This window comes from Aegilops tauschii, unplaced genomic scaffold (assembly GCF_002575655.3).
Source record: "Aegilops tauschii subsp. strangulata cultivar AL8/78 unplaced genomic scaffold, Aet v6.0 ptg000394l_obj, whole genome shotgun sequence".
NCBI lineage: Eukaryota > Viridiplantae > Streptophyta > Magnoliopsida > Poales > Poaceae > Aegilops > Aegilops tauschii.
This window is the reverse complement of record NW_027332641.1, coordinates 10,697-36,392: the sequence shown is the minus strand read 5'-3', so window position 1 is coordinate 36,392 and position 25,696 is coordinate 10,697. Positions and strand designations below refer to the sequence as shown.

At 42.8% G+C, this 25,696-nt stretch overlaps 1 protein-coding gene across 6 annotated transcripts; it reads right to left on the bottom strand.

Moving 5' to 3' along the window:
- Positions 1–286: 286 nt before the first annotated feature.
- On the bottom strand, positions 287–8,756 carry LOC141030026 (uncharacterized). 6 transcript variants are annotated; one of them, XR_012192162.1, is made up of 6 exons: positions 7,919–8,756; positions 7,737–7,811; positions 6,754–7,009; positions 3,117–5,742; positions 1,980–2,139; positions 287–1,474 (listed from the first exon to the last, which is right to left on the bottom strand). XR_012192162.1 is itself a non-coding variant. In XM_073506156.1 (2 exons), exons 1-2 carry the CDS (start codon positions 8,431–8,433, stop codon positions 7,805–7,807), a joined length of 522 nt encoding a protein of 173 aa, XP_073362257.1. In that variant the 5' UTR covers positions 8,434–8,756; the 3' UTR covers positions 7,546–7,804. The 6 variants fall into 6 exon arrangements, 1 of the variants encoding a protein (XP_073362257.1); XR_012192165.1 differs by having other exon boundaries at positions 2,018–2,139; XR_012192163.1 differs by having other exon boundaries at positions 1,980–4,997; positions 5,616–5,742.
- Positions 8,757–25,696: the final 16,940 nt, after the last annotated feature.

Here is a 25,696-nt window from a genome sequence, read left to right as displayed (position 1 = left end):
GCAGCGAGGGCACGTCGAAGCCCAGCCGGACCAGCGGGAGCCAGCAGCCGCGGATGGGGTGGGTCGTGGGATGCGAGGTGTGGAGGGGAGGCGTGCGAGAGGCCATGTCTGCCCTGCCGCCGCCTTCCTGGAGCCCCGCGCGGCTTCGCCTGCCGGCCCTCCGGCGGTGGCGATGCGGGGGAGGGCGGCGGAGGGAGGTGCTAGTGCTAGCGGCTGGGGTTCCCCCGTGTCGCCAGAGGAGGGCGACGCGGGGGGCGGGTGGGTCGCCTGTAGAAAGTGTTGTAGCTCGCCAATGTTCCATTCTTTGTTCCTTTATCAGTTCAGTTCAGTTTCTTTTAGATAAGTTAATTGTTCATTTTCAATTTAGTTCAGTTCAGTTCATGTTTCATTTTCATTCTTCATTATTCTTTCAGCTTACTTAGTTTTGTGTTTATCATTTTTTTCAAAGCTAAATAACCTCATACCTTTCCTCCACATATGGCATGCTGAGTATGCAAATCCTCATGGGCCAACAAGAAATGCGTCTTTTTTGGGGTAAGTCTATACCATTGTCTTTTTTCAATCTTCTTTTATTACCTTAAAAGTTTTGCATTGTCCGCTGTGTTTGATTGTAGGTTCCGGTATTTCACATCAGAAGAGCCACACGTGCACACATGCTAAAAAGAGGCAGAAAAGACGAGGCATGTTACAAACTAGATCGGGATCGCGCCAAGGCGCGAGGGTGCCGGTCCCAACATTTTGGTGAAACAAGTAGTGGTAATTTAGTAGGAATCTACGTTAAGCGTATGAATTCAAACATGATAACAAAATGAAGTGAAGAAAAAACATTTGTTTGTGACAGAAGACATAATGGAGTTCAATATCGGCATAAGACTATAAGGCAACATCGAGTTCAGCATGTTCATAAGACCACAAAAGATAACCACTCATCATTAAGTTCGATACCAAATATAGGAGCGAAAGTAATTAAAGTAGGAACATAATGCAAAGCCCATGCTTTTAGCAAAGAGAGCGTTTATCTTACATAGACCATGTACTTGTGGAGTAGTAGGTGATATGAGCATGTTGCAGGAGAGTATATTGGAATTTTATCTTCACTGTCAGTATAGTAGCTCAAAGCTTGACGCATCAAGTTTGGCAAAAAGGAATAGGTCAAAAGCTACGCAATATGATAAATCAGAATTAAAGCAAGTCATTTATATAGAAAGCAAAACACTCCATAGGTCATCCATAACAATTAGATCAAGTCATTTGTACATACAGAGACTGAAGGTTGAGTAGTGCGTTAGAGGGTAGTCATACAGTACAGAATACATATCCCATTGCTCAGGACAGAAGTGTAGAAAAGCATAATCACACTGATTATGTTCTATGAGTACATCTTTCGACGGTAAATGGCTCTACGAATTCCAAGATGATCCAACATGATATAAAGAATGATCCTGGCCGAGATTCTCACAATAGTATGGTCAACCTGAGTCGTCGGAAATGGTTAAGAGACAACATAAGTAAGTGGTTGAAATATATAAGCAATAAAAGAAAGTACATGCGGAGGACAATAGACCAATTCCAATTGGATTTCTTGCACAAACAAAGATACATGATACAAAGCCTACAAAGCAAGTTGATAACTTTCGGCAAACCTTGATAGGTGGACGGGCCCAATAAGAACTAAAAACTTTTACATCATATTCTGCTAGGTGTCTTTAATTCTTTTCAACATGAGAATGCAACAAACTCATTTCCGTGTGAAACCTCAGACGTTAATGGATACCTCATAGAGTCAATCCAGAGATATGGCATGTATCACCATCGAGCAAGCATACAGAATTCATCTATAAAATTTACTCCTATAAACTAAATCAAGCTAGCATGCACAGTTCGTATCCAAACATGATTACATCTCTTGGGGTCTGGTTACCCAAATCCAACCAGAGATTCTCACAGGAGGGGGGCGTAGAAGAGCAAAAGGAGGTTACTTGCAAGAAGAAGCCAGAGTCCAGCAAAAGGAGCTTACTTGCAAGAAGCCAGAGTCCAGGGTCGCGCAAGTGCTATACATGCCGTCACAAGCAACATTACGGCTCTTGATCCAGACCCCCTCCTTCACTGTATGATGCCACTTGAAAATAGAGCATTTTACTGGGAGGGAAAAAGCATGGCTCATTAGGCATTGTGTAGGCTCCACCCTTTACACAAAGGTGTAGAAAAAGCACACTAATTGTAAGATAACATGTCCATATATATTCAATTATCAAGGCCAAATACACTAATTGTAGAAAAGCACACTAATTGTAAGATAACATGTTCCTATGTAGTTAAACCCTAATGGACCACGATCGGCCAAACATGCCTCAATGGCAGCTCCCCCCTCATCAGCATGGTTACCAAAACACAGATGATTGTTCGCACATCTTATTTCCACTTTTCATGTGTTTCATGCCTAGTTGAAGTTCCTGGTAAATATTTTCCAAAAACCATCTTGCTATCAGAGAAAACTCCAAAGCCTGGGAAGTATAACCAGAACACAAGAACATGAATAAAGTTGAAAACTTTATATACATATATGGTGTATAATTAAGCAAAACATGATCAATAATACGAGGAGATAAAGGAAGAAAATAACAGTACAAAAGTACGTCATTATTTAAACTGATTATGTTCAAAGTCCCCATCCGATTTATACTAAGGAGTAGAATATTTGATATAGCTAATAAAGCAAACCACCATAAAGGTTTCTTCTAATTGCCAAATTTTACAGTTAGAAGAACCACACTATTAATATGTAACAGACGTGGAACAACTGAGCATGTCAACCACTATATTTACATCATCTGACGAACTGGATGTGGCACCAATTGCTTTTGTTGCATCAACAACTTTGATATTCTGTGTTAAGCGGCATATATGTATTGTAGTTAGTTGCAACCGGTCAATAATTAGCAAGTACAACCTCAAAAATTCAATGGTCAGGCAAGATTACCATTTCAAAACTATTGAGAGATTACCCAAAACCCAAAATTGTTGTTCTGCATAGAACACTAACTAGATCATGGGAATTTGGAGCAAGATCTTAACACCAATAGTAGACACGTAATTTTCAGAAGTGGTGACATTACCTTGTGAAACACTGGCACTACTCTCACTCAAACGATAGTACCATAGGGCCTTGAGCAAAAGGAAAAAGAAACACAAAGATTTAGTTAGTGGCAAGAACAAAGAAAGTAAACTTACTATATATAGCTAGGAACGACAATGTCCAAAATCAAATTAAAATCTAGCAATCAGATCTAGTTGTTCATTTTCGGCCCAATGGATTAGAGAACATATAGTACAATTCAACCCTTTGTTTTGTACGGGGGTCTAAGTAATCCATCAGCAGTGTACAATAGTTGGTACTCTCGTAAAGAAATATAAGAGCGTTTAGATCACTAAAGTAGTGATCCAAATGCTCTTATACTTCTTTACGGAGGGAGTACTCATTATCTATGCCCATAAGAACTTCCCCCACAAAAAAAGGATCTTCACACGAAGGAAGCAGCATACAAACTATATATCCTCATAAGAAGCTTCTCTTCCACTTGTAATATAATAAATAAATGGTTTGACACCGTATAAAGAGAACTTTCCTGCTACGTGAGAATTTTTTCCAAGCGAAATATCCAGACTGATACAATTTCATCACCCTTTTATGCGCCATCTATTTATTCGAGACAGGTTTTAGCATCACACGACATACCATAGCTAAGAATGGAACTAAAAAGTTGCAGTGAAATTTTGAGCACCACAAACAAAATGGTGCTCCAAATAGAAAGATTAGGGGAATTCACCAGCTCTACAAGCCTTAAGAGCACGGCATGTGCATAGATAAAAAGCCAAATCGAGATAACCAGGTCAAAATCCTAGCTTTGACTTTAAGGGTTCTGCAAATTCGGTCCAAATAGCATGAATAAGAAAATGCAGAACTGTTATTCCAAAGACCTGGAAAGAAATAACACTTCCATAAAATTGAGAAATTAAAATCATGTAATACTCCTTAACAACCGGTATATGGATTGAAATTAACCTCAAAATAATATATGCATTCAGATTTAACTACGCATGTTTTCAGTCTGAATAAATAGCCGGAAGCAACAACTGCACGAGAGAGAAAGAGCGGATCCAACTAAGGAAATGCAGTACCTATTCTATCGGAGCTAATCATGCAAAGCTAACGTAGCGCCATCCCCGTTTTCTTCTAACCAGATTGTTTAAGAGACTACTCAAAATGTTAATTAAGAAAATCTTGTGGACTATCATGAAACACACAAGACAGGGATAACCCATTTGTATCGTCTACTGTAAACTGGAATACATCTGACATCACATCTAAAGAGAATCGCTTTGGACAGATATTACGTAGCCGCTTCAACATAAAAAAATATGAAAGATAAAAGACAATTTTTATAGTTCATCCTTTTAGTTTAAAACTATGAGAAACAACACAATGGAAAAAAATGAGGCAGCATTTCAGAACTACTTTAACAAAATGGCATTCAAATCTTCCAATATATAGCTATTTCTTGTTACTTCTATTTCTTGTTGTTTGGCACATCAATTTCAGTTGTATATACCATAGGCCAATACATTTAAGAAATAAGGAGAAATGAAAGGGACGGTGAGTACTGCCGAATATGGCCAATGTCTAAAGATACTAATCACAGTCACAATTCCCTCTGGAGATTAACTGGTTATCACAAACACGTGGGGAAGAAGGTCGCAGCTCACCTACGGCATAGAGCTGGCATAAAAAGAAGTAGGAGCTCATCATTCCCCATACTTGAACATGCCGCCACCAGCCAATTAACATTCCATTACTCCAGAAAAATTGTAAAGCAAACAAATATGAATGCTTTGTGACTGACCAGCAAGAATTAGAAAACAAATTCTTATAACCGAAGGTGCTCTGAACCCAAATCTTCTCTTCAGAAACACGGAGAAACTCTCGTGAACAAAATAAGCTTGCGACATATAAAAAGGTATTATAAGAAAGAACACCAAATAGGAGCTAACAAAATTAAGTTTAGAATATATGCTAGCAAATCAATAACTGTACAAAAATATTGTAGGCCAAATCAAATTCATATAGGCCACTAACTAAACTGACAAGAACCAAAAAAAAATTGACCAATTGTTCCACATTAGTCTGAAGGTCTTGTTATTTCATTTATCCAAATTAAGACTGGCATTATTTAAACTGAATATGCTTAGAGCCTGTATCTGATTTAGCCAAAGCAGGAGAACATCTAATATAACAAGATAGCGGGGCGAGGTGTTTTTATAATCATCATAGGACTTCAAATTAGGTGGCAAAAACATGCATGGACTGAACTCTTCAGCAAAATAATATATGTCTATTCAAAGCTATATGTTTCCAGATTGTTTAGGATTATTTTAACTGCTTTGACATTTCCCCCTCCTTAATTAGAGATACAAGTCATAGGATTCAGTGTACCGAATTGATACTACATATATAGTACATCTTTGTATGTACTTTACAGAAGTACCTCATGGGCTCCTATTACCAAGACCGGTAAGGAAATTGGGCAACTATGAGATGGATATTTTTTTTAACTTACTGATGATAGGGAGGTCCATTTCAAGCTCAAGAAGCTTAAAGCCATCCATGTCTGGCATGTGCACATCACTGATAACAAGATCAAATATGTCCCTGTTTTCCCATAGCATCCTCAGTGCGATAACAACCTGATTCGTCACAACAACAGGTTACTCTTCCAAAGTGGTAACAATACAAGAAAAGGGAAATGGTCCTATGCATTTTTCATGACAAAAAACAGATGCCTCGCATCTTTTGTACTATAAAATCAGTATCATAAATTCAGGTCATGCAATCAAATGAATCTATCCATCTAGAGGTAGTCAATATTTGGCTACAGGCAGCATTTGTATATGATGCGCAGTACACCAAATCTACTTGTGAGCTGTGACAACTACCAACAACAACAAAAATTACCGGTCGTCCTAGACACTGAGGAACAGGCAAATTTTATGAAATAGAGCAACTAAAATTGACCATGCTTGACCCAATAGCCGGCTCCTAGACAAATTACAACCCTGAGCTGCAAAATAGGGCAAGGTATGACGTTCAAGGGAGAATTTAAGGATCCTTCATTAACAAACAAATGCTACTCCCTCCGTCCCGTAATATAAGAACGTTTTTGACACTACACTAGTGTAAAAAATGCTCTTATATTATGGGACGGAGGGAGTACAATTTTATCTAGTTTGATGCCGATATACTTATTTAAGCTAGTACAGTCGCGGAACTTGAAAAGGAAACGAACATAATGGCAACTTCACAAATCTGATACTGGCAGTCAAGATGAATAACATGTATTTTAAATTCAATGATACTTTATAAATGAGACAAGCTACTACTATGCATATTTATATTTTGCCTATGAGCAATGCCCTCTATTTCAAGACCATCACTCTATACTACAGAGAAAGCAGCAACATATTTTTGGGATTTATTTTGTGTTCAGACTAATTACTTCACAGTTGCCTAACATGGTTGAGAAAGCTGACAGAACAATATCAAAACAATATAAAAGTTACATCTTTTTTAAGCCGATTGTCCAAGCTTCAGAAACAAAAATCTAACAACAACCACGTTCAGTGTATAACAAGCTAACCTACAATAGCCAATAGCAGAGTCAACTTTCAGTGTATAAATTCATGACTTGGGAAAAATACCTATGCTGACAACATCCATGTCAGGGAAGTCATCCTGGCTGCAGGTAGTCCAGCACGTTTTGGACGTCCTTAGAGACCATGTTCATCCCCTCGGCATCCCCCGTGCTGCAGGTGAACCTCATGTACAAGTTTCTCCCAACCATTGCGCACTTGACTCTGCCCAGCCATCGCGCACTTAACCCCCTGCAGCCCTGCTCTGAAGGACTGAATCAAATCGTCTTGAATTCGACGAAGAACTCGTGCAATCCCGATGTACCTTAAGCGTTGCAACTCCATCCATTAAATAAAGCTCAATAGTGAAAATTGAGAGCAGAGATGTAAGCTGTGAGAACTCAGTAGCAAAAAAATAGTTTCCCATTTAAATATTTCTTGACATAACCCGAAACTGCAATCCATCCAAGAAATCGAGCGAGTGGGCTAGACCGGTAGATAACAATTCAGTTAGCTCTAGAGGCAAAAGGAATCACACGGTTCTAACCAAACCAAGCCACCACAACTACATACACCAATCATATGACCAGACTGAACTTTAAGTCTAAACACGAGACAACGACAGACCACAGGGAGTAAATTGCAGGTCGCTGCAAGTCAAACGACCTCGCTTCTCGCCCAAATCGAATAATCTAAACTGAAAATGGATTTAATACAATGGTATGGAAAAAGAATGATAGAAACAATGGACAATTGTGAAGTGTCATGCTCCTGCATATGAAATAGACACAGGATTTTTTTTATGTAACTGAGCCAAGGCAAAATCAGCTTGCAGGCTCAACACCATTTACCAGCATCGGCTAACATTAATGAATTCTCATGCATTCATATTTATAGTACAATCAGCAATCTCAACATTCAGTTATGGCACTGGTTGAACATGTACAAATACGTGTCTTTGTTAAGCTGCATCATAGGATCGAACGCACTCTAAATATGCAATTGTTGAATATAATAAGCAAGTCCCAGAAAACCATGGATGCGTGTGACACCTCACGCATACAGTGCATCCTTGGACTCCAATGCAGGGGGCACCTTCACATCCGAGTGAGCCTCGCATCTACGAGCTGCAGTTCAATTCGAAGTTCAGACGCAATGGCATACTGTTCCGATCTAGGATACGCAACTCGAATGGATACAGTGTAGCAGGGAAGCGGGAGATAGGCTTGCTCACCGTAAAGCGTCCCAGCCACCTGGAGAGGATGAGGGAGGAGGACGGGTGCCGTCGGCGGCCTGGAGGAGGAGCGACGACGTGGTAGGAAGACAGGCGCGACCACACCCGAGGAACGATGGCGGGGCGAAGCAGCCGCAGTGCGCGAGAGAGGAGGGTCGCACACCTCCTGTCGTGTGCACGCGAAGACGACGACGACGCCGGGGAAGTGAACGATGGAGATCCGACAGGCTGGGCGAAGGAGACGGCGGCGGCGTGCCGGCTGGGCGAAGGAGACGGCGGCGGCGTGCCGGCTGGACGAAGGAGACGGCGGCGGCGTCGTGGGGTTGGTCGATCCCCGAGGCATAGTGGAGCACCATGGCGACGGTCTCCTCAACGGTGTTGGATCTGGCCGTCGTCGGCGCGGACGGCGGCGGCGCCGCGGGCGTCTTGGACGAGGTCGCAGTAGAGGTAGAGCCAGGCAGCGAGGAGCCGAGGACCCGCGCGTATGGGAAGGGCTTGGCGAGGAGGTCGCGCATGCAGGAAAAGACCTTGGCCGGGCGGCGCGCGCTGACGCCGGCTGCCTCCTCCTCGTGTCCGCGCACCACGCTCCTCCTCCTCTGCCTGGCCCCGATGGGGAGGAGGAAGGATGGCGGCACAGCGCGCCTGACGACGGGGAGGAGATGCGGGAGAAGGAGAACGGGCAACGGCGGCGTAGAGGAGGAGAAAGGGGGAAGGCCACTTGAAGAATGGCGGCAGATCGAGGAAGAGGAGCGCCGGTGGTGAGAGGAGAGGAGATCGAGAGGAAAGGGGGCGAATGGGAGCACGAAGAGGCCAGCCAAGCGCCGTCCCCCACCTCATCGATGCACGGACGAACCAGCGTCAACCACGCACAGGGCCAGGACGTGAAATCCCAATATTACCCTCGGCGGGGCAGGGGAATTTCGGCGGTGGCAACGAGATTTTTACCGCTGGAGCGTGCCGACGGGCCACCTGGGACGCGCCACAGCCACAGAGAATGACATGCGGGGCCTACCAAATGGGCTGCCGCACGAGTCAGCGAGACCCAACCAGGAGCCACGGAGTGAGCAAGAGCGAGCGAAACGAGTAACTATTCATTTCTATAGTGCCCATCCCAGATCCGACGGCCCAGCTCTTCCACGCGCTCGATTGGACGGCCTAAAACTCATCAAGCAAACGTATCCAACGGCCCACGATCGCTGAGCTCTGAGGAGGCTTGTAGGAACATCCTTCTCCTATTTCTGGTTTGTATAGTGCCCATCCCAGATCCGACGGCCCAACTCTTCCACGCGCTCGATTGGACGGCCCAAAACTCATCAAGCAAACGTATCCGACGGTCCACGATCGCTGAGCTCTGAGGAGGCTTGTAGGAACATCCTTCTCTTATTTCTGGATGTAAGCAGAGAGGTCTATTAGGGTACGATGAAAATAAACTTAAAAATGATAATCAAGATCAAAATATATACTAACCACCAAGAAAATATACTGAAAAAGCTGAAAGGTTTGAAATAATGATAAAGAAAGTAACTATAACCAACTGAACAAGCATCTCAGACTGAAAAACTAAATGATACAAAACTCAAACAGGAATAATAAAATCTGATGCATAGATTAAATCAACTACAAACCTGAAAACTTAACTGGTAAAAAACTGATAATAATAATAAAATAAAACTAATACTAAAAACAGATATAATTGAAATGATAAAACGAATAAAAATGAAATGAACAAAATGAGAAACTAAGAAACAGATAAAACTAAGGAAATAAAGAAGAACTAATAAAACTACTGAATCGGAGAGCGGAAGGAGCAAAATAATAGAGTAAGAAGAAGAAAAATGAAAAAAAAATAAGAGAAACAGATTAAACCAAGGTACTGAATAAGTAATAAAATTATAAAATAAAAGGAGCTGAGGAAAAAAACAGATAAACTGAGGAATGAGTAACAAAAAAATTGAAAAAACTAAAGCTGATAGTACTGCTACGATGGTACTAGTAAAGTGTCCTGTGTGTGGTGAACCCTGCTAGCTACTGAACCTGTGTTGTCTTCATCTGCATGATGCATGGTGACTTCTCTGAGTTTGATCATCACGGTGGTGGCGTGGCACCCCGGCATGTCTGAGCGGCTGGTCGACTGGGACGAACTGATTGCCCGCTGTTTTCATCATGTTGTGTTACGAGGTGACCAGGGCAAGTGCCGGCCCCAATAGCATCAACCACTGCTGAGATAACTCCCACGCCTCGTCTCGCTCCCGCGACGCGCTCCCCGCGTGCGTGCGTCACGGGAGACCAGATCCGCCGGCGGCCCTCTAGATCTTCTCGTCCCAGCCCCCTCCTCGCTGCCGCCGGACGGCGTCCGCCGGGCGAAGCCCGTGCGCGGCGCTGGCGGCGGCGGGGCTTCTTCTCTCCTTCCCCAGCACGGGATCTCAGCAGCAGGGGGTGGCTCCTCCATGTGGGGGACGCGGGATCGGCGGGGCTCCTGGTGGCAGGCACGCGTGGATCCGGTGGCCGGGAGACGGTGGTGCGGCCCAGCGACGGTGTTGTAGCTCGGCGCGATGGCGTCGGTGCTGCAGCCGGCTTGACTTGGCCTGATCGGCGGTGGCTGGCGTGTCCCTGGTCATCGATGCGTGGCCCGGGGAACTCCGGCGGAGGTTGTGCCACCACGGCTGCGAGAGCAGCGTGGGGGCCGGCCGTGGCGGCGGGCGACGGCGGATCTTGGACCCCTGGCCCAGATCTAGTCTCCGGCAAAGAAGGCAGCGATCCGTTCACAGGAAGCTGGATGGAGTTCTTCGAACAGACTGGGTGAAAACCTGCTCTTGGCTAGATGCCAAGGCCGACAATGGTGGCGCTCTTCGGTGTCGTTCCCTTCTAGAAGGCATCATGGTGGAGAAGTTCCAGACCACTATCTACTACCTCCGGGGGAAACCCTAGATCAGTAGATCGGAAGACGACGGCGCGCTTGTGTCGTTTCCCCCTTGGGGGCGTCATTTTTGGAGGTGTACACGAGCTCGAGGGACCAGCGGACCGCATCTTTGGTGGAGCGGTGCTTCATCCTACACATTGATGGGGACGGATCTTGACGGTGTGGCGCAGTGCAGATTTGGTCTCCGATGTGTGGAGATGGACTCGCGCAGGTGGACGAAGTTGTCTGGCGTCGACGGCAGCTAGACCGGGCAAGGTAGATGCAACGGTACAACACTAAAGATGGATTGGTGGCAGGTGGCTGCGGCGGCCTCATACCCGGCAGGCGTCCTGGTTGAGGAGTGCGCCGGACTGGTGGGTGCCCCATACCCGACAGGCGTCAGATGTTAGGCTTAGCTGCGAGGTCTTTTTGGTTTTAGCCCCAGACTATCAGCATCCCTACATCAACTGTATAAGAGTAGGGACAGATGTTGCCTAGACGGTGGCTTTAGTCTTACTGTTGTATGATTTTGTAAAGTTTTATGTGAATAATTAATAAAGTAGCTGCATGCATCGTCCAGATGCAGAGGCCGGGGGTTCTCCTCCTTTTCTAAAAAAAATATGGCATAATGGCTAGGCTAGTTCTATATTTAGTACAATACATGTGCATTGATCGAGTTAGTTTCCTTTCAGGCTCTGATCCCGCCATGGCGACCATCGGACACAAGGTGCAGTCAGAGAAACTAAAACAGATATAATGGAAGTCTAAAGACTAATAGATAACTAAACTGTCAAGACTAAAGAATGGAAATGTATTGAAGAACGAATTGAAAAAAAAACTCAGCTGCTGGAAGGGCAAGCTGATGTCATACGGAGGTCGGCTAGTTTTGATTAACTCAGTATTGACTAGCATGCCAATGTTTTTACTTTCGTTCTTTGAAATTCCGAAAAGGGTCCGAAAGCGACTTGATTTTTTTAGATCTCGTTTCTTTTGGCAGTCTGATGAGGCCAAGAGGAAATACCGTCTTGCGTGATGGGATATCCTTTGTCGACCTAAAGACCAAGGGGGCCTCGGTATTGAGAACTTGGAAATTAAGAATAAATGTCTTATGAGCAAATGGTTGTACAGGTTAGAGACAGAGCCGGAGGGCATGTGGTCTCAAATCCTGCGCAATAAGTATTTGCACTCGAAAATGCTAGCCCAGGTTACCATCAGACCGACTGATTCGCCGTTCTGGAAGGGACTTATGAGAACGAAGGATATTTTCTTTCGTAGGGTCAAATTCTTGGTTGGCAACGGGATGTCAACAAGATTTTGGGAGGATACGTGGTTAGAAGAGACGCCTCTGGCCTTACAATATCCCATCCTCTACAATATTGTGCAACGTAAGGAGGATTACGTAGGTATCGTCCTTCAAACTATTCCCTTGAACATCCAGTTCAGACGTACGTTAGTGGGCGAGAGATGGACAGCCTGGATGCACTTGGTTCGGGGATTAATTGAAGTTCGACTCTCCGACATGCCGGACTCAACACAATGGAAGTTAACTAAAAATGGGATATTTACGGTGAAATCTTTTTATACGGATCTGATTAATTCTGGCTCCGTGTCAAGGTCACTACATACATGGAAGGTTAAGGTTCCTTTGCGGATTAAAATTTGTATGCGGTTTGTCCACAAGCAAGTAATACTCACAAAGGACAACTTACTTAAGAGGCGATGGGTCGGCAATTCGCGGTGTTGTTTTTGTGCTCAGGAGGAGACAATACAACATTTATTCCTTGAATGCCCACTTGCCAAGTTACTTTGGATAATGATTCATATAGCCTTTAATATCAATCCTCTAGTAGATATTGCGTCTTTGTTTGGGATGTGGTTAGCTGGGGTTGAACAGATCACGGCAGCTCGTATTCGGATTGGAATATGTGCGTTATTATGGGCTATATGGAACCGCAGAAATGATATGATTTTTAACAGACAACACAACTTAACTTTTTTGCAGGTTATCTTCAGAGCTATAGCTTGGATCCGTACGTGGTCCTTACTCACTCCTATGGACTCCAGGGAGGCTTTGGTTACTGGGTGCAACCAATGGGAGATGGTGGCTCGAGTTATATTCAACCGGTTCGGATGGCGTTCGCATAAGAGGATAGGAGTCTAGAGAGCTTATCCTTACTATTACCGTATCGGTTGTCTTTGTCCGCTTGTAATTTTCCGGTTTATGTACTTTGTTTTGCTCCATTTGTGAGCTGTAAGACCTTTACGTTGATACTTTCTGGATTTTTAATAAGAGAGCCGCATGCATCATCATGATGCAGAGGCCAGGGGTATACCTCCATTTCCAAAAAAAACTGGAGACTGAAGAATGGTGCAAACTGAAGAGAATTAATTGATGGACTGAAAAGCCTCGGACAATAAGCTTAGTTAGTGAATAGAGAACTCTTATCTTAGACTAAGGAACTCAAATACAAAATAATAGATAAAGGTAATGTGATTGAATCTAATTGTTGTGTCACAAAGTTGCGATTGCATTTCGTAACCGTTTCCAGGAACATATCACACGCCATATCCTACAACAAGCAGTGTGTTGCATACAATAAGCTTGTAATTGTATTTTTTTCCTTTTTCCTCAGGTCTTATGTTTTCTAAGTTTCTTATTGTCCATATCAGTGTTCAGATTAGTTAGTACATATCAGTGCACATGAAACTACCATAATTTTGTTCATTGTCGTTTAAGTTATGTTCAGTGGTATTTGCAAAAAAAAAGTTATGTTCAGTGGGGAGAGATGCTATGATATTTCCTCATTTTATAGTTTTGCAGGTAGTGGGGAGGATGAACATGAGCACAGTGACACCTCCATCTTCACTACACTAAAGTGAGAGGAAGCTTGTTTTCTATACATTCCAAGGTAAGTTGGCATGCTCACTGCTTTTTGGGCATTTTTTACTTGATGGACTGTTCCGATTTGTCATATAAAACTCTTCACATTTTGTCATAATATTTTCTTGCATCTTTTGTTCATATAGCTTGGCTTGTCCCTCAGTCTTTTATATTTTCTTGTGGCGCTCCCAAAAGCTTGCTTTTGCTTAGATTTTCAGTTTAATCTTTAATTCATTGTACAGTTTGGTAATGGACAGACGACCATCTAGCATGCACAGGTGCTGGGGGTAGTTTGCACTAGGTTGTCAGACAAACATGAAGTAGCCAAGTTTCTCTTAGATTTACCAAAACATTCAGCAAATTTTTCTTCAGGCACCCAGGTTGGTGCTCAGGCTCGTAAGCATCAATCACCCCAAGCTGCTTGATCTGGATTTCACAATCCATCTTTCATCTTTACTCTCTTATTTGATTTTATTTTTTATATCTCTGTTCCCCCTAGGCGATCTGGTTCTTTTCTGTCCAGCGCTGTGCCTCCGCGGGGGCGTGTGGTGCCTGCCCACCACCGTGCTTCCTTTGAGAAGAAGATCAGCCTTCGTAGACTTCATTTTTTTTTCACTTCTCTTACTGGTACGGGTAGCCCAGCCCAAAAGAAAAATGAAGTAAGCAGCGGGTTGGGTGAAGTGTGCCTCCAAATAGGGCGCCCGACCTGTTAGCAAACTAGATGAATACCCCGCGCGTTGCTGCGGGACATCTAGTAGGCTTCAAATATGCTTAATGGTTTTGTCTCAACAACCATTAAATGGTTGTTTTATTTTTTACTAATGGGCCACTGATCTCTTTTTGGTTGTTAAGTATTTTGAGAAGATTAGTCATACTTCCATATAGCATTTAACACTGGTTCTGGTATATACACGAATATTTAAGATGATTTGATAAAGATGAGTGTTTTTCAAAGGGAGATGTTGGTTAGGTGATTTCGTTTTGCAAGTTAAAGACTGATGTAACACAGAGGTGGAGTTTTCATTCAACAAATAGTGTAGAAGTGCAGATACAGCAAGCAAATGAAGTTAATTTTCAGCAACATGTCAACTCCTTAACATTGCTTCAGAAAGTGTTATTGCAAGCAGGCACTGACATAAGCCAAATGAAGCTACCAATTCTAGCTTGTAAGTTTTGAGTAAAAAAATATATTATTATAGAACCATATTCCCATGACCTCATTAGTGGTCACCGATGATATTTTTAGAGTATAGTTCACGACGATCACTCCACCTGCGGTGGCAACCTATAGAGATTTATTTTAGTCTCTCCTTTATGATGAATAAAAAAATTTAAAATCAATCGATGCATGAGGAAAGACAAATAAAATAAACTTCAATAGGACCAGGAAATTTCTTAGATTTGTCCACACCAATTAAACCGAGCTCCTCTGCAACTCATAATAACCAACTATGCTAGTGGATATATTGATCCCCACTTTGGTTGAATGCTTGAGAAAATTTGACTGAGATACAAAGAGACCACTACTAATTAGATTGGAGCTGACAGAACTGACAAAATATGCTGGCGGTGGCACCAGCAAGATAGCGTTGCTCTTCGGCAATATGGAGTAAAAAGACGCGTGGGTAGGGCTTTTGCCAGAACCTTGATTGGGTTGCCTGCATGCGCCACCGTGCCAGTGGTAAAGAGCAGGAGCAGTAGGAAGATGCCACCTATGAATCCTGCGACTGTATCTATGCAAACAATAGGGAGTTTAAATGCATCCAAACGAAATGTGAAGGAAATTACCAACCTGCAAATTCTTTAGTGAGGCTGTGCACACCGTATGGAGTAATTAAGTTGAAGGCTAGTTGAACAATACAAATATGTAATCTGCAAGAAACATAATCAGAATGGACTAAAGAGTAAGCATTACAGATCCTGTAATTTTCTCAAACAAACAAAAAATTAGCTGTTGAAAGATGCGACATGCCAATAAAATTAGTTAAATAGAATAAGCAAGCAAACAAAAAACTATAGACTTCAAATTTTGGCATCACTATAAGCCTACAAAGCAAAAAGTACATGTTCCGGTTTTGCAAGTTGATCTGCACTGCAGCACCTGAGTCCATGTCGTAGGAGCACCTCCACAGGATGGACCCGCCATAATTGTCAAGTGCCTTCCAGCGGCATAAACTGTGACATGAACATGTCTGTGTCCAAGACCCCACCGTCCGCATCATCCAACGACGCTGGCAAGCCAAGATGTACGGTCCCTATCGCGTGGATGACAAAGCCCCCGGCTATTGTTGTGCATGCACAAAGTAGAGGAGCCCTCCTCCGGTGCTCCCCCTAACCTAATTTCCGAGGGGTATTTCTGTCCCCGCGAGTTTGTTTTTTTCCTGCCCCGCCGTAGCTCAGATCCAAGCCCTGTCTATCCCTGTACAACCCAGATCATATACGTACAATACCCTAGTCCAAAAAAAACATCACACGATCCCACGACCACGTAGGACCTGCCGGATCCAATCATTCACGCAGCTCCATCAATCTCGCGAGCATCCACGCAGCTCCATAATTCACGCAGTAGATCTCCAGCGGCAGCTGTCTCATCGCCGGCGATCTCGTCGGACAGCGGGCGCAGCAACGTCGTGAATCTCCAGCGCTCACAGGTACCGCATCCCGCGTCCCCCCGCACCCCTCTAGTCCTGCTCGCGGTAACATCGAACGAACTGCCGCCGTCAGAGGTAGTGGTTAACCTAGCGAGGCGGGTAACCTACCTACCCGGCGGCACATGCGATCGTGGATCTTGTTCCGGTAGTGCTGCTCCTCGTGATATGGGCTTTTTCAGTGTAGGGTTCACGTAGCGTCGGTTGCCGTCGGCTGTGTCCACCACGACTATCGTTATTTGATGTGGCGGCTAACCTAGGTATCCGGCGGCAAAGGTAACCACAGATCTAGCTAGGTTTTGTAGTGCTGCTCCTCGCGATTGAAAGTGATCACGATGGGTGCCGTGGCCATCTTCCTGACTTGGTTTGGCAGATCTGAACGGCCTCGGTTGGGGTTGTTTACATAACATCCGTGATCGTGTGCTATGTGTTATATTTCTTCATTGATAATGTTTTGACATGTGTTGATACATATTATTTGTTGTAGGAAATGATGGACGAGGAGTTAACTGATATGATGGTAGACATGGAGTTTGAGAACTGATGAAAGACTGGATAGAAGATTGGTCAGATGATGAAAATTCAGATCGTGGAGATCGGTCAGAGAATGGGAACGAATGGGAAGATCTTAATGTGAGTGGCATTATCATGTTGTAATTTTTTGGTGGCATCCGACAACATTATATTTTTGTGTTGAAAATTTATAGATGGATGAGCATGATGATGGTCAGGAAAACAACTCGGAGCTCCCGAATGAAGATTACATTAGTGAGGTACGGAAGTAAAAAAATTTGTTGGCTTGCAAATTGATTTTTTTCTGGAATATTATATGATAAGTAATTATGTATTTGTGTTGTATTTTTCAGTTCATTTCTGAATGTCATAATGCGTACGACTATTAAGGTGAATCCGACGTGGAGACAGGCCTTAACAACGAATCATTAGATGCACCTGATTCTGGGGATTCACAGTCGTCGGTCATCATGAGTGAGGTATGTGTGTAATCAATGTTCTATGGAAGTAATGTTAAACCATAGAAAACTGTTTTCATGGCTATGTTTTGATTGTGTAGGTGACAGAAGATGATGGGGCAAAGAATGTCCAAGATACTGCTAGTGCAGATGATAAGAGGGATATGTTCATGCAGATAATGGAAATGACTTTTATGTCTCACGATGCTGCGTATGATTTCTACAACAGCTATGCTAGAGTTAATGGTTTCAGTTAGAAAGAATAAGGTCAGGTATAGCAAAACCGAGTCACATCATATGCATTATAGGCGGTTTGTTTGTTCCAGACAAGGGAAACGTGACAGCAAGTTGCTAACCGAGGAAGGACACATCCGTAGGCTCAGAGCCGAGACACACTGCTTTTGCGAAGCACACCTGACCGTCAAGCTTGACCAAAGTGTGGGGTTTGGTATGTTGAAAGTTTTGAGGACAAGCATAGCCATATGTTGGCAGGACCGGACGAGGTACCTTTTCTTTGGTCCCACAGAAAAATCAAAGAGTACCGGAAGCATGAGATAATGTCCATTGGAGCTGCATGGATTAGAATTCACGACATGATGGATTCCTTCATCAGCAAACATGTATGGTATGGCGGTGTTGGTTTAACCAGACGTGAAATATACAACCTTTGCGCCAGGGAGAAGAGGAAGCTGCTTTCAAAAGGTGATGCCGCCACAGCCATAGGCATCATGGCCAGTAGGAAACAGAGGGATCCTAACTTCTTTTTCGAGCACAAGCTAGATAAGGAAGGACACTTGAATAGGATGTTCTGGTGTGACTCCCAATCTCGTCATGACTATGAGGACTTCGGTGACATGCTTGTATTTTACAGCACGTACAAGATGAACCGCTATGGTATGCCATTCATACCTTTTGTTGGTCTTAACAATAACCTGAAGTGAAGGAAATATGCCCTAGAGGCATAAAGTTGTTATTTATATTTCCTTATATCATGATAAATGTTTATTATTCATGCTACAATTGTATTAACCGGAAATTTAGTACATGTGTAAATACATAGACAAACAGAGTGTCACTAGTATGCCTCTACTTGACTAGCTCGTTAATCACAGATGGTTAAAGTTTCCGAGCCATTGACATGAGTTGTCATTTGATGAAACGGGATCACATCATTAGAGAATGATGTGATTGACTTGACCCATTCCATTAGCTTAGCACTTGATCGTTTAGTTTGTTGTTATTGCTTTCTTCATGACTTATACATGTTCCTATGACTATGAGATTATGCAACTCCCGAATACCGGAGGAACACTTTGTGTGCTACCAAACGTCACAACGTAACTGGGTGATTATAAAGGTGCTCTACAGGTGTATCCGATGGTGTTTGTTGAGTTGGCATAGATCGAGATTAGGATTTGTCACTCCGATTGTCGGAGAGGTATCTCTGGGCCCTCTCTGTAATGCACATCACTATAAGCCTTGGAAACAATGTGACTAATGAGTTAGTTGCGGGATGATGCATTACGGAACGAGTAAAGAGACTTGCCGGTAACGAGATTGAACTAGGTATTGAGATACCGACGATCGAATCTCCGGCAAGTAACATACCGATGACAAAGGGAACAACGTATGTTGTTATGCGGTTTGACCGATAAAGATCTTCGTAGAATATGTGGGAGCCAATATGAGCAACCAGGCTCCGCTATTGGTTATTGACCGGAAACATGTCTCAGTCATGTCTACATAGTTCTCGAACCCATAGGGTCCGCACGCTTAACGTTCGGTGACGATCGGTATTATGAGTTTATGTGTTTTGATGTACCGAAGATAGTTCGGAGTCCCGGATGTGATCACAGACATGACTAGGAGTCTCGAAATGGTCAATACATAAAGATTGATATATTGGATGACTATATTCAGACACCGGAAGTGTTCCGGGGGTCATCGGATAATTATCGGAGTGCCGGGGGGTTATCGGAACCCCGGGGGAACTAATGGGCCAACATGGGCCTTGTGGGAGAGAGAGAGGAGAGGGCCTAGGGCTGGCCGCGCGCCCCCCTTTGGGAGTCCGAATTGGACAAGGAGGGGGCGGCGCCCCCTCTTTCCTCCCTCTCTCCCTCTCCTTCCTTCCCCCTTCCTCCTTCCTAGTTGGACTAGGAAAGGGGAGTCCTACTCCCACTAGGAGGAGGACTCCCCCCCTCCTTGGTACGCCCCAAGGCCGGCCGGCCTCCCCCTTGCTCCTTTATATACGGGGGTAGGGGGGCACCCTAGGACACACAAGTTGATTGTTTACAGCCGTGTGCGGTGCCCCCATCCACCATAATCCACCTCAGTCATATCGTTGCAGTGCTTAGGCGAAGCCCTGCACCGGTAGCTTCATCATCACCGTCATCATGCCGTCGTGCTGACGAAGCTCTCCCTCGACACTCTGCTGGATCGTGAGTTCGTGGGACGTCACCGAGCCGAACGTGTGCAGATCGCGGAGGTGCCGTACTTTCGGTACTAGGATCGGTCGGATCTTGAAGACATATGACTACATCAACCGCGTTGTCATAACGCTTCCGCTTACGGTCTACGAGGGTACGTGGACAACACTCTCCCGCTCGTTGCTATGCATCACCATGATCTTGCATGTGCGTAGGAAATTTTTGAAATTACTGCGTTCCCCAACAATGGCATCCGAGCCAGGTTTATGCGTAGATGTTATATGCACGAGTAGAACACAAGTGAGTTGTGGGCGATACTAGTCATACTGCTTACCAGCATGTCATACTTTGATTCGGCGGTATTGTTGGATGAAGCGGCCCGGACCGACATTACGCGTACGCTTACGCGATACTGGTTCTACCGAAGTGCTTTGCACACAGGTGGCTGGCGGGTGTCAGTTTCTCCAACTTTAGTTGAATCGAGTGTGGCTTCACCCGGTCCTTGTTGAAGGTTAAAACATCACATACTTGACGAAATATCGTTGTGGTTTTGATGCGTAGGTAAGAATGGTTCTTGCTCAGCCCGTAGCAGCCACGTAAAACTTGCAACAACAAAGTAGAGGATGTCTAACTTGTTTTTGCAGGGCATGTTGTGATGTGATATGGTCAAGACATGATGCTAAATTTTATTGTATGAGATGATCATGTTTTGTAAAAGAGTTATCGGCAACTGGCAGAAGCCATAGGGTTGTCGCTTTATTGTATGCAATGCAATCGCCCTATAATTGTTATTACTTTATCACTAAGCGGTAGCGATAGTCGTAGAAACAATAGTTGGCGAGACGACAACGATGCTACGATGGAGATCAAGGTGTCGCGCCAGTGACGATGGTGATCATGACGGTGCCTTGGAGATGGAGATCAAAGGCACAAGATGATGATGGCCATATCATATCACTTATATTGATTGCATGTGATGTTTATCTTTTATGCATCTTATTTTTGCTCTGGTTGACGGTAGCATTATAAGATGATCTCTCACTAAATTTCAAGGTATAAGTGTTCTCCCTGATTATGCACCGTTGCGAAAGTTCGTCGTGCCGAGACACCACGTGATGATCGGGTGTGATAAGCTCTATGTTCACATACAACGGGTGCAAGCCAGTTTTGCACACGCAGAATACTCGGGTTAAACTTGACGAGCCTAGCATATGCATATATGGCCTCGGAACACTGAGACCGAAAGGTCGAGCGTGAACCATATAGTAGATATGATCAACATAGTGATGTTCACCACTGAAAACTACTCCATCTCACGTGATGATCGGACATGGTTTAGTTGATTTGGATCACGTGATCACTTAGATGATTAGAGGGTGATACGTCTCCAACGTATCTATAATTTTTTATTGTTCCATGCTATATTATATTCTGTTTTAGATGTTTATTGGGCTTTATTATACACTTTTATATTATTTTTGGGACTAACCTATTAACCGGAGGCCCAGCCCAAATTGCTGTTTTTTGCCTATTTCAGTGTTTCAAAGGAAAAGGATATCAAACGGAGTCCAAACGGAATGAAACATTCAGGAATGTGATTTTCGGAACAAACGTGATCCAAAGGACTTGGAGTCTACGTAAAGTAATCAACGAGGAAGGCACGAGGCAGGGGGGCGCGCCCTCCACCCTAGTGGGCCCCTCGTTGCTCCACCGACGTACTTCTTCCTCCTATATATACCCATGTACCCTGGAAACATCATATACGGAGCCAAAACCCTATTTCCACCGCCGCAACCTTCTGTACCCGTGAGATCCCATCTTGGGGCCTTTTCCGGCGCTCCGCTGGAGGGGGCATTGATCACGGAGGGCTTCTACATCAACACCATAGCCTCTTCGATGATGTGTGAGTAGTTTACCTCAGACCTTCGGGTCCATAGTTATTAGCTAGATGGCTTCTTCTCTCTCTCTTTGGATCTCAATACAAAGTTCTCCTCGATCTTCTTGGAGATCTATTCGATGTAATCTTCTTTTGCGGTGTGTTTGTCGAGATCTGATGAATTGTTGGGTTTATGATCAAGTTTATCTATGAACAATATTTGAATCTCCTCTGAATTCTTTTATGTATGATTGGTTATCTTTGCAAGTCTCTTCAAATTATCAGTTTGGTTTGGCCTACTAGATTGATCTTTCTTGCAATGGGAGAAGTGCTTAGCTTTGGGTTCAATCTTGCGGTGCTCGATCCCAGTGACAGAAAGGGAAACGACACGTATTGTATTGTTGCCATCGAGGATAAAAAGATGGGGTTTATATCATATTGCATGAGTTTATCCCTCTACATCATGTCATCTTACTTAAAGCATTACTCTGTTCTTATGAACTTAATACTCTAGATGCATGCTGGATAGCGGTCAATGTGTGGAGTAATAGTAGTAGATGCAGAATCGTTTCGGTCTACTTGTCACGGACGTGATGCCTATATACATGATCATACCTAGATATTCTCATAACTATGCTCAATTCTATCAATTGCTCGACAGTAATTCGTTTACCCACCGTAATACTTATGCTATTTTGAGAGAAGCCACTAGTGAAACCTATGGCCCTCGGGTCTATTTTCCATCATATTAATCTTCCAACACTTAGTTATTTCTAGCACCGCTTATTTTTGCAATCTTTACTTTTACTCTTTACCATAAAAATACCAAAAATATTATCTTATCATATCTATCAGATCTCACTCTCGTAAGTGACCGTGAAGGGATTGAGAACCCCTTTATCGCGTTGGTTACGAGGTTCTTATTTGTTTGTGTAGGTGCGTGGGACTCGCGCGTGGTCTCCTACTGGATTGATACCTTGGTTCTCAAAAACTAAGGGAAATACTTACGCTACTTTACTGCATCACCCTTTCCTCTTCAAGGGAAAACCAACGCAGTGCTCAAGAGGTAGCAAGAAGGATTTCTGGCGCCGTTGCCGGTGAGTCTACGCACAAGTCAAGACATACCAAGTACCTATCACAAACCCTTATCCCTCGCATTACATTATTTGCCATTTGCCTCTCGTTTTCCTCTCCCCCACTTCACCCTTGCCGTTTTATTCACCCTCTCTTTTTTGTTTGCCTCTTTTTCGCTTGCTTCTTGTTTGCTCCTGTGTTGGATTGCTTGCTTGTCACGATGGCTCAAGATAATACTAAATTGTGTGACTTTACCTATACAACAACAATGATTTTCTTAGCACTCCGATTGCTCCTCTTACCGATGCTGAATCTTGTGAAATTAATGCTGCTTTGTTGAATCTTGTCATGAAAGATCAATTCGCCGGCCTTCCTAGTGAAGATGTCGCTACCCATCTAAATAGCTTCGTTGATTTGTGTGATATGCAAAAGAAGAAATATGTGGACAATGATATTGTTAAATTAAAGCTATTTCCTTTTTTGCTTAGAGATCGTGCTAAAGCTTGGTTTTCGTCTTTGCCTAAAAATAGTATTGATTCATGGAATAAGTGCAAAGATGCTTTTATCTCTAAGTATTTTTCCTCCCGCTAAAATCATCTCTCTTAGAAACGATATCATGAATTTTAAGCAACTTGATCATGAACATGTCGCACAAGCTTGGGAGAGGATGAAATTAATGATATGCAATTGCCCTACACATGGTTTGAATCTTTGGGTGATTATACAAAAAAATTATGCCGAATTGAATTTTTCTTCTAGAAATCTTTTAGATTCGGCTGCGGAAGGCACTTTTATGGAAATCACTTTAGGAGAAGCTACTTAATATTATGGTTAATTATTCTCAATGGCACAACGAAAGATCTACTAATAAAAAAGTGCATGCGATAGAAGAAATTAATGTTTTGAGTGGAAAGATGGATGAACTTATGAAATTATTTGCTACTAAAAGTGTTTCTTCTGATCCTAATGATATGCCTTTGTCTACTTTGATTGAGAATAATAATGAATCTATGGATGTGAATTTTGTTGGTAGGAATAATTTTGGTAACAACGCGTATAGAGGAAACTTTAATCCTAGGCCGTTCCCTAGTAATTCCTCTAATAATTATGGTAATTCCTACAACAATTCTTATGGAAATTTTAATAAGTTGTCCTCTTAATTTGAGACTAGTGTTAAGGAGTTTATGAATTTGCAAAAGAATTTCAATGCTTTGCTTGAAGAAAAAATGCTTAAGGTTGATGAATTGGCTAGGAACGTAGATAGAATTTCTCTTGATGTTGATTCTTTGAAACTTAGATCTATTCCACCTAAGCATGATATCAATGAGTCTCTCAAAGCCATGAGAATTTCCATTGATGAGTGCAAAGAAAGAACCGCTAGGATGCGTGCTAAGAAAGATTGCTTTATGAAAGCATGTTCTTCTAATTTCTGTGAGAATAAAGATGAAGATCTAAAAGTTATTGAGGTGTCTCCTATTAAATCTTTGTTTTGAAATATGAATCTTGATAATGATGGGACTGGAGATGAGTTACCTTTACCTAGAAGGCGTCCCAAAAATTCGGAGTTATTAGATCTTGATACGAAATTTGGTAAAAGTGGGATTGAAGAGATCAAAACTTTAGATATTAATGAACCCACTATTTTGGATTTCAAGGAATTTAATTATGATAATTGCTCTTTGGTAGATTGTATTTCCTTGTTGCAATCCGTGCTAAATTCTCCTCATGCTTATAGTCAAAATAAAGCTTTTACTAAACATATCGTTGATGCTTTGATGCAATCTTATGAAGAAAAACTTGAGTTGGAAGTTTATAACCCTAGAAAACTTTATGATGAGTGGGAACCTCCTATTAAAATTAAAATTAAAGATCATGAATGCTATGCTTTGTGTGATTTGGGTGCTAGTGTTTCCATGATTCCAAAAACTTTGTGTGATTTGCTAGGATTCCGTGAATTTGATGATTGCTCTTTAAACTTGCACCTTGCGGATTCCACTATTAAGAAACCTATGGGAAGAATTGATGATGTTCTTATTGTTGCAAATAGGAACTATGTGCCCGTAGATTTTATTTTTCTTGATATAGATTGCAATCCTTCATGTCCTATTATTCTTGGTAGACCTTTCCTTAGAACGATCGGTGCAATCATTGATATGAAGGAAGGGAATATTAGATTCCAATTTCCTTTAAAGAAAGGCATGTAACACTTTCCTAGAAAGAAAATAAAATTATCTTATGAACCTATTATGAGAGCCACTTATGGATTGCCTACCAAAGATGACAATACCTAGATCTATCCTTATTTTTATGCCTAGCTAGGGGCGTTAAACGATAGCGCTTGTTGGGAGGCAGCCCAATTTTATCTAAGTTTTTTGCTTTTTGCTTCTGTTTAGGAATAAATATTTGATCTAGCCTCTGGTTAGATTTTTTTATGTTTTAATTAGTGTTTGTGCCAAGTGAAACCTATAGGATCTTCTTGGATGATAGTTATTTGATCTTGCTGAAAATTCCAGAAACTTTCTGTTCATAAAAACAATTGTTAAAAATCACCAGAACGTGATAAAATACTGATTCCAATTTCAGTAGATCAATAAACAAATTTTCTAGGTCGTCCTATTTTGGTAGTTTTTTCTGAGTTCCAGAAGTTTGCGTTAGTTACAGATTACTACAGACTGTTCTGTTTTTTACAGATTCTGTTTTTCGTGTGTTGTTTGCTTATTTTAATGAATCTATGGCTAGTAAAAGAGTTTATAAACCATTGAAGTGGTGTTTTGTTTTCTTTCGCTAACGGAGCTCACGAGATTCTCTGTTAAGTTTTGTGTTGTGAAGTTTTCAAGTTTTGGGTAAGGATTTGATGGATTATGGAACAAGGAGTGGCAAGAGCCTAAGCTTGGGGATGCCCATGGCACCCCAAGATAATCTAAGGACACCAAAAAGCCAAAGCTTGGGGATGCCCCGGAAGGCATCCCCTCTTTCGTCTTCGTCCATCGGTAACTTTACTTG

Excerpts from the sequence above, each read along its gene's own strand:
- LOC141030026 (XM_073506156.1), bottom strand. The coding sequence starts at position 8,433 with ATGCGCGACCTCCTCGCCAAGCCCTTCCCATACGCGCGGGTCCTCGGC.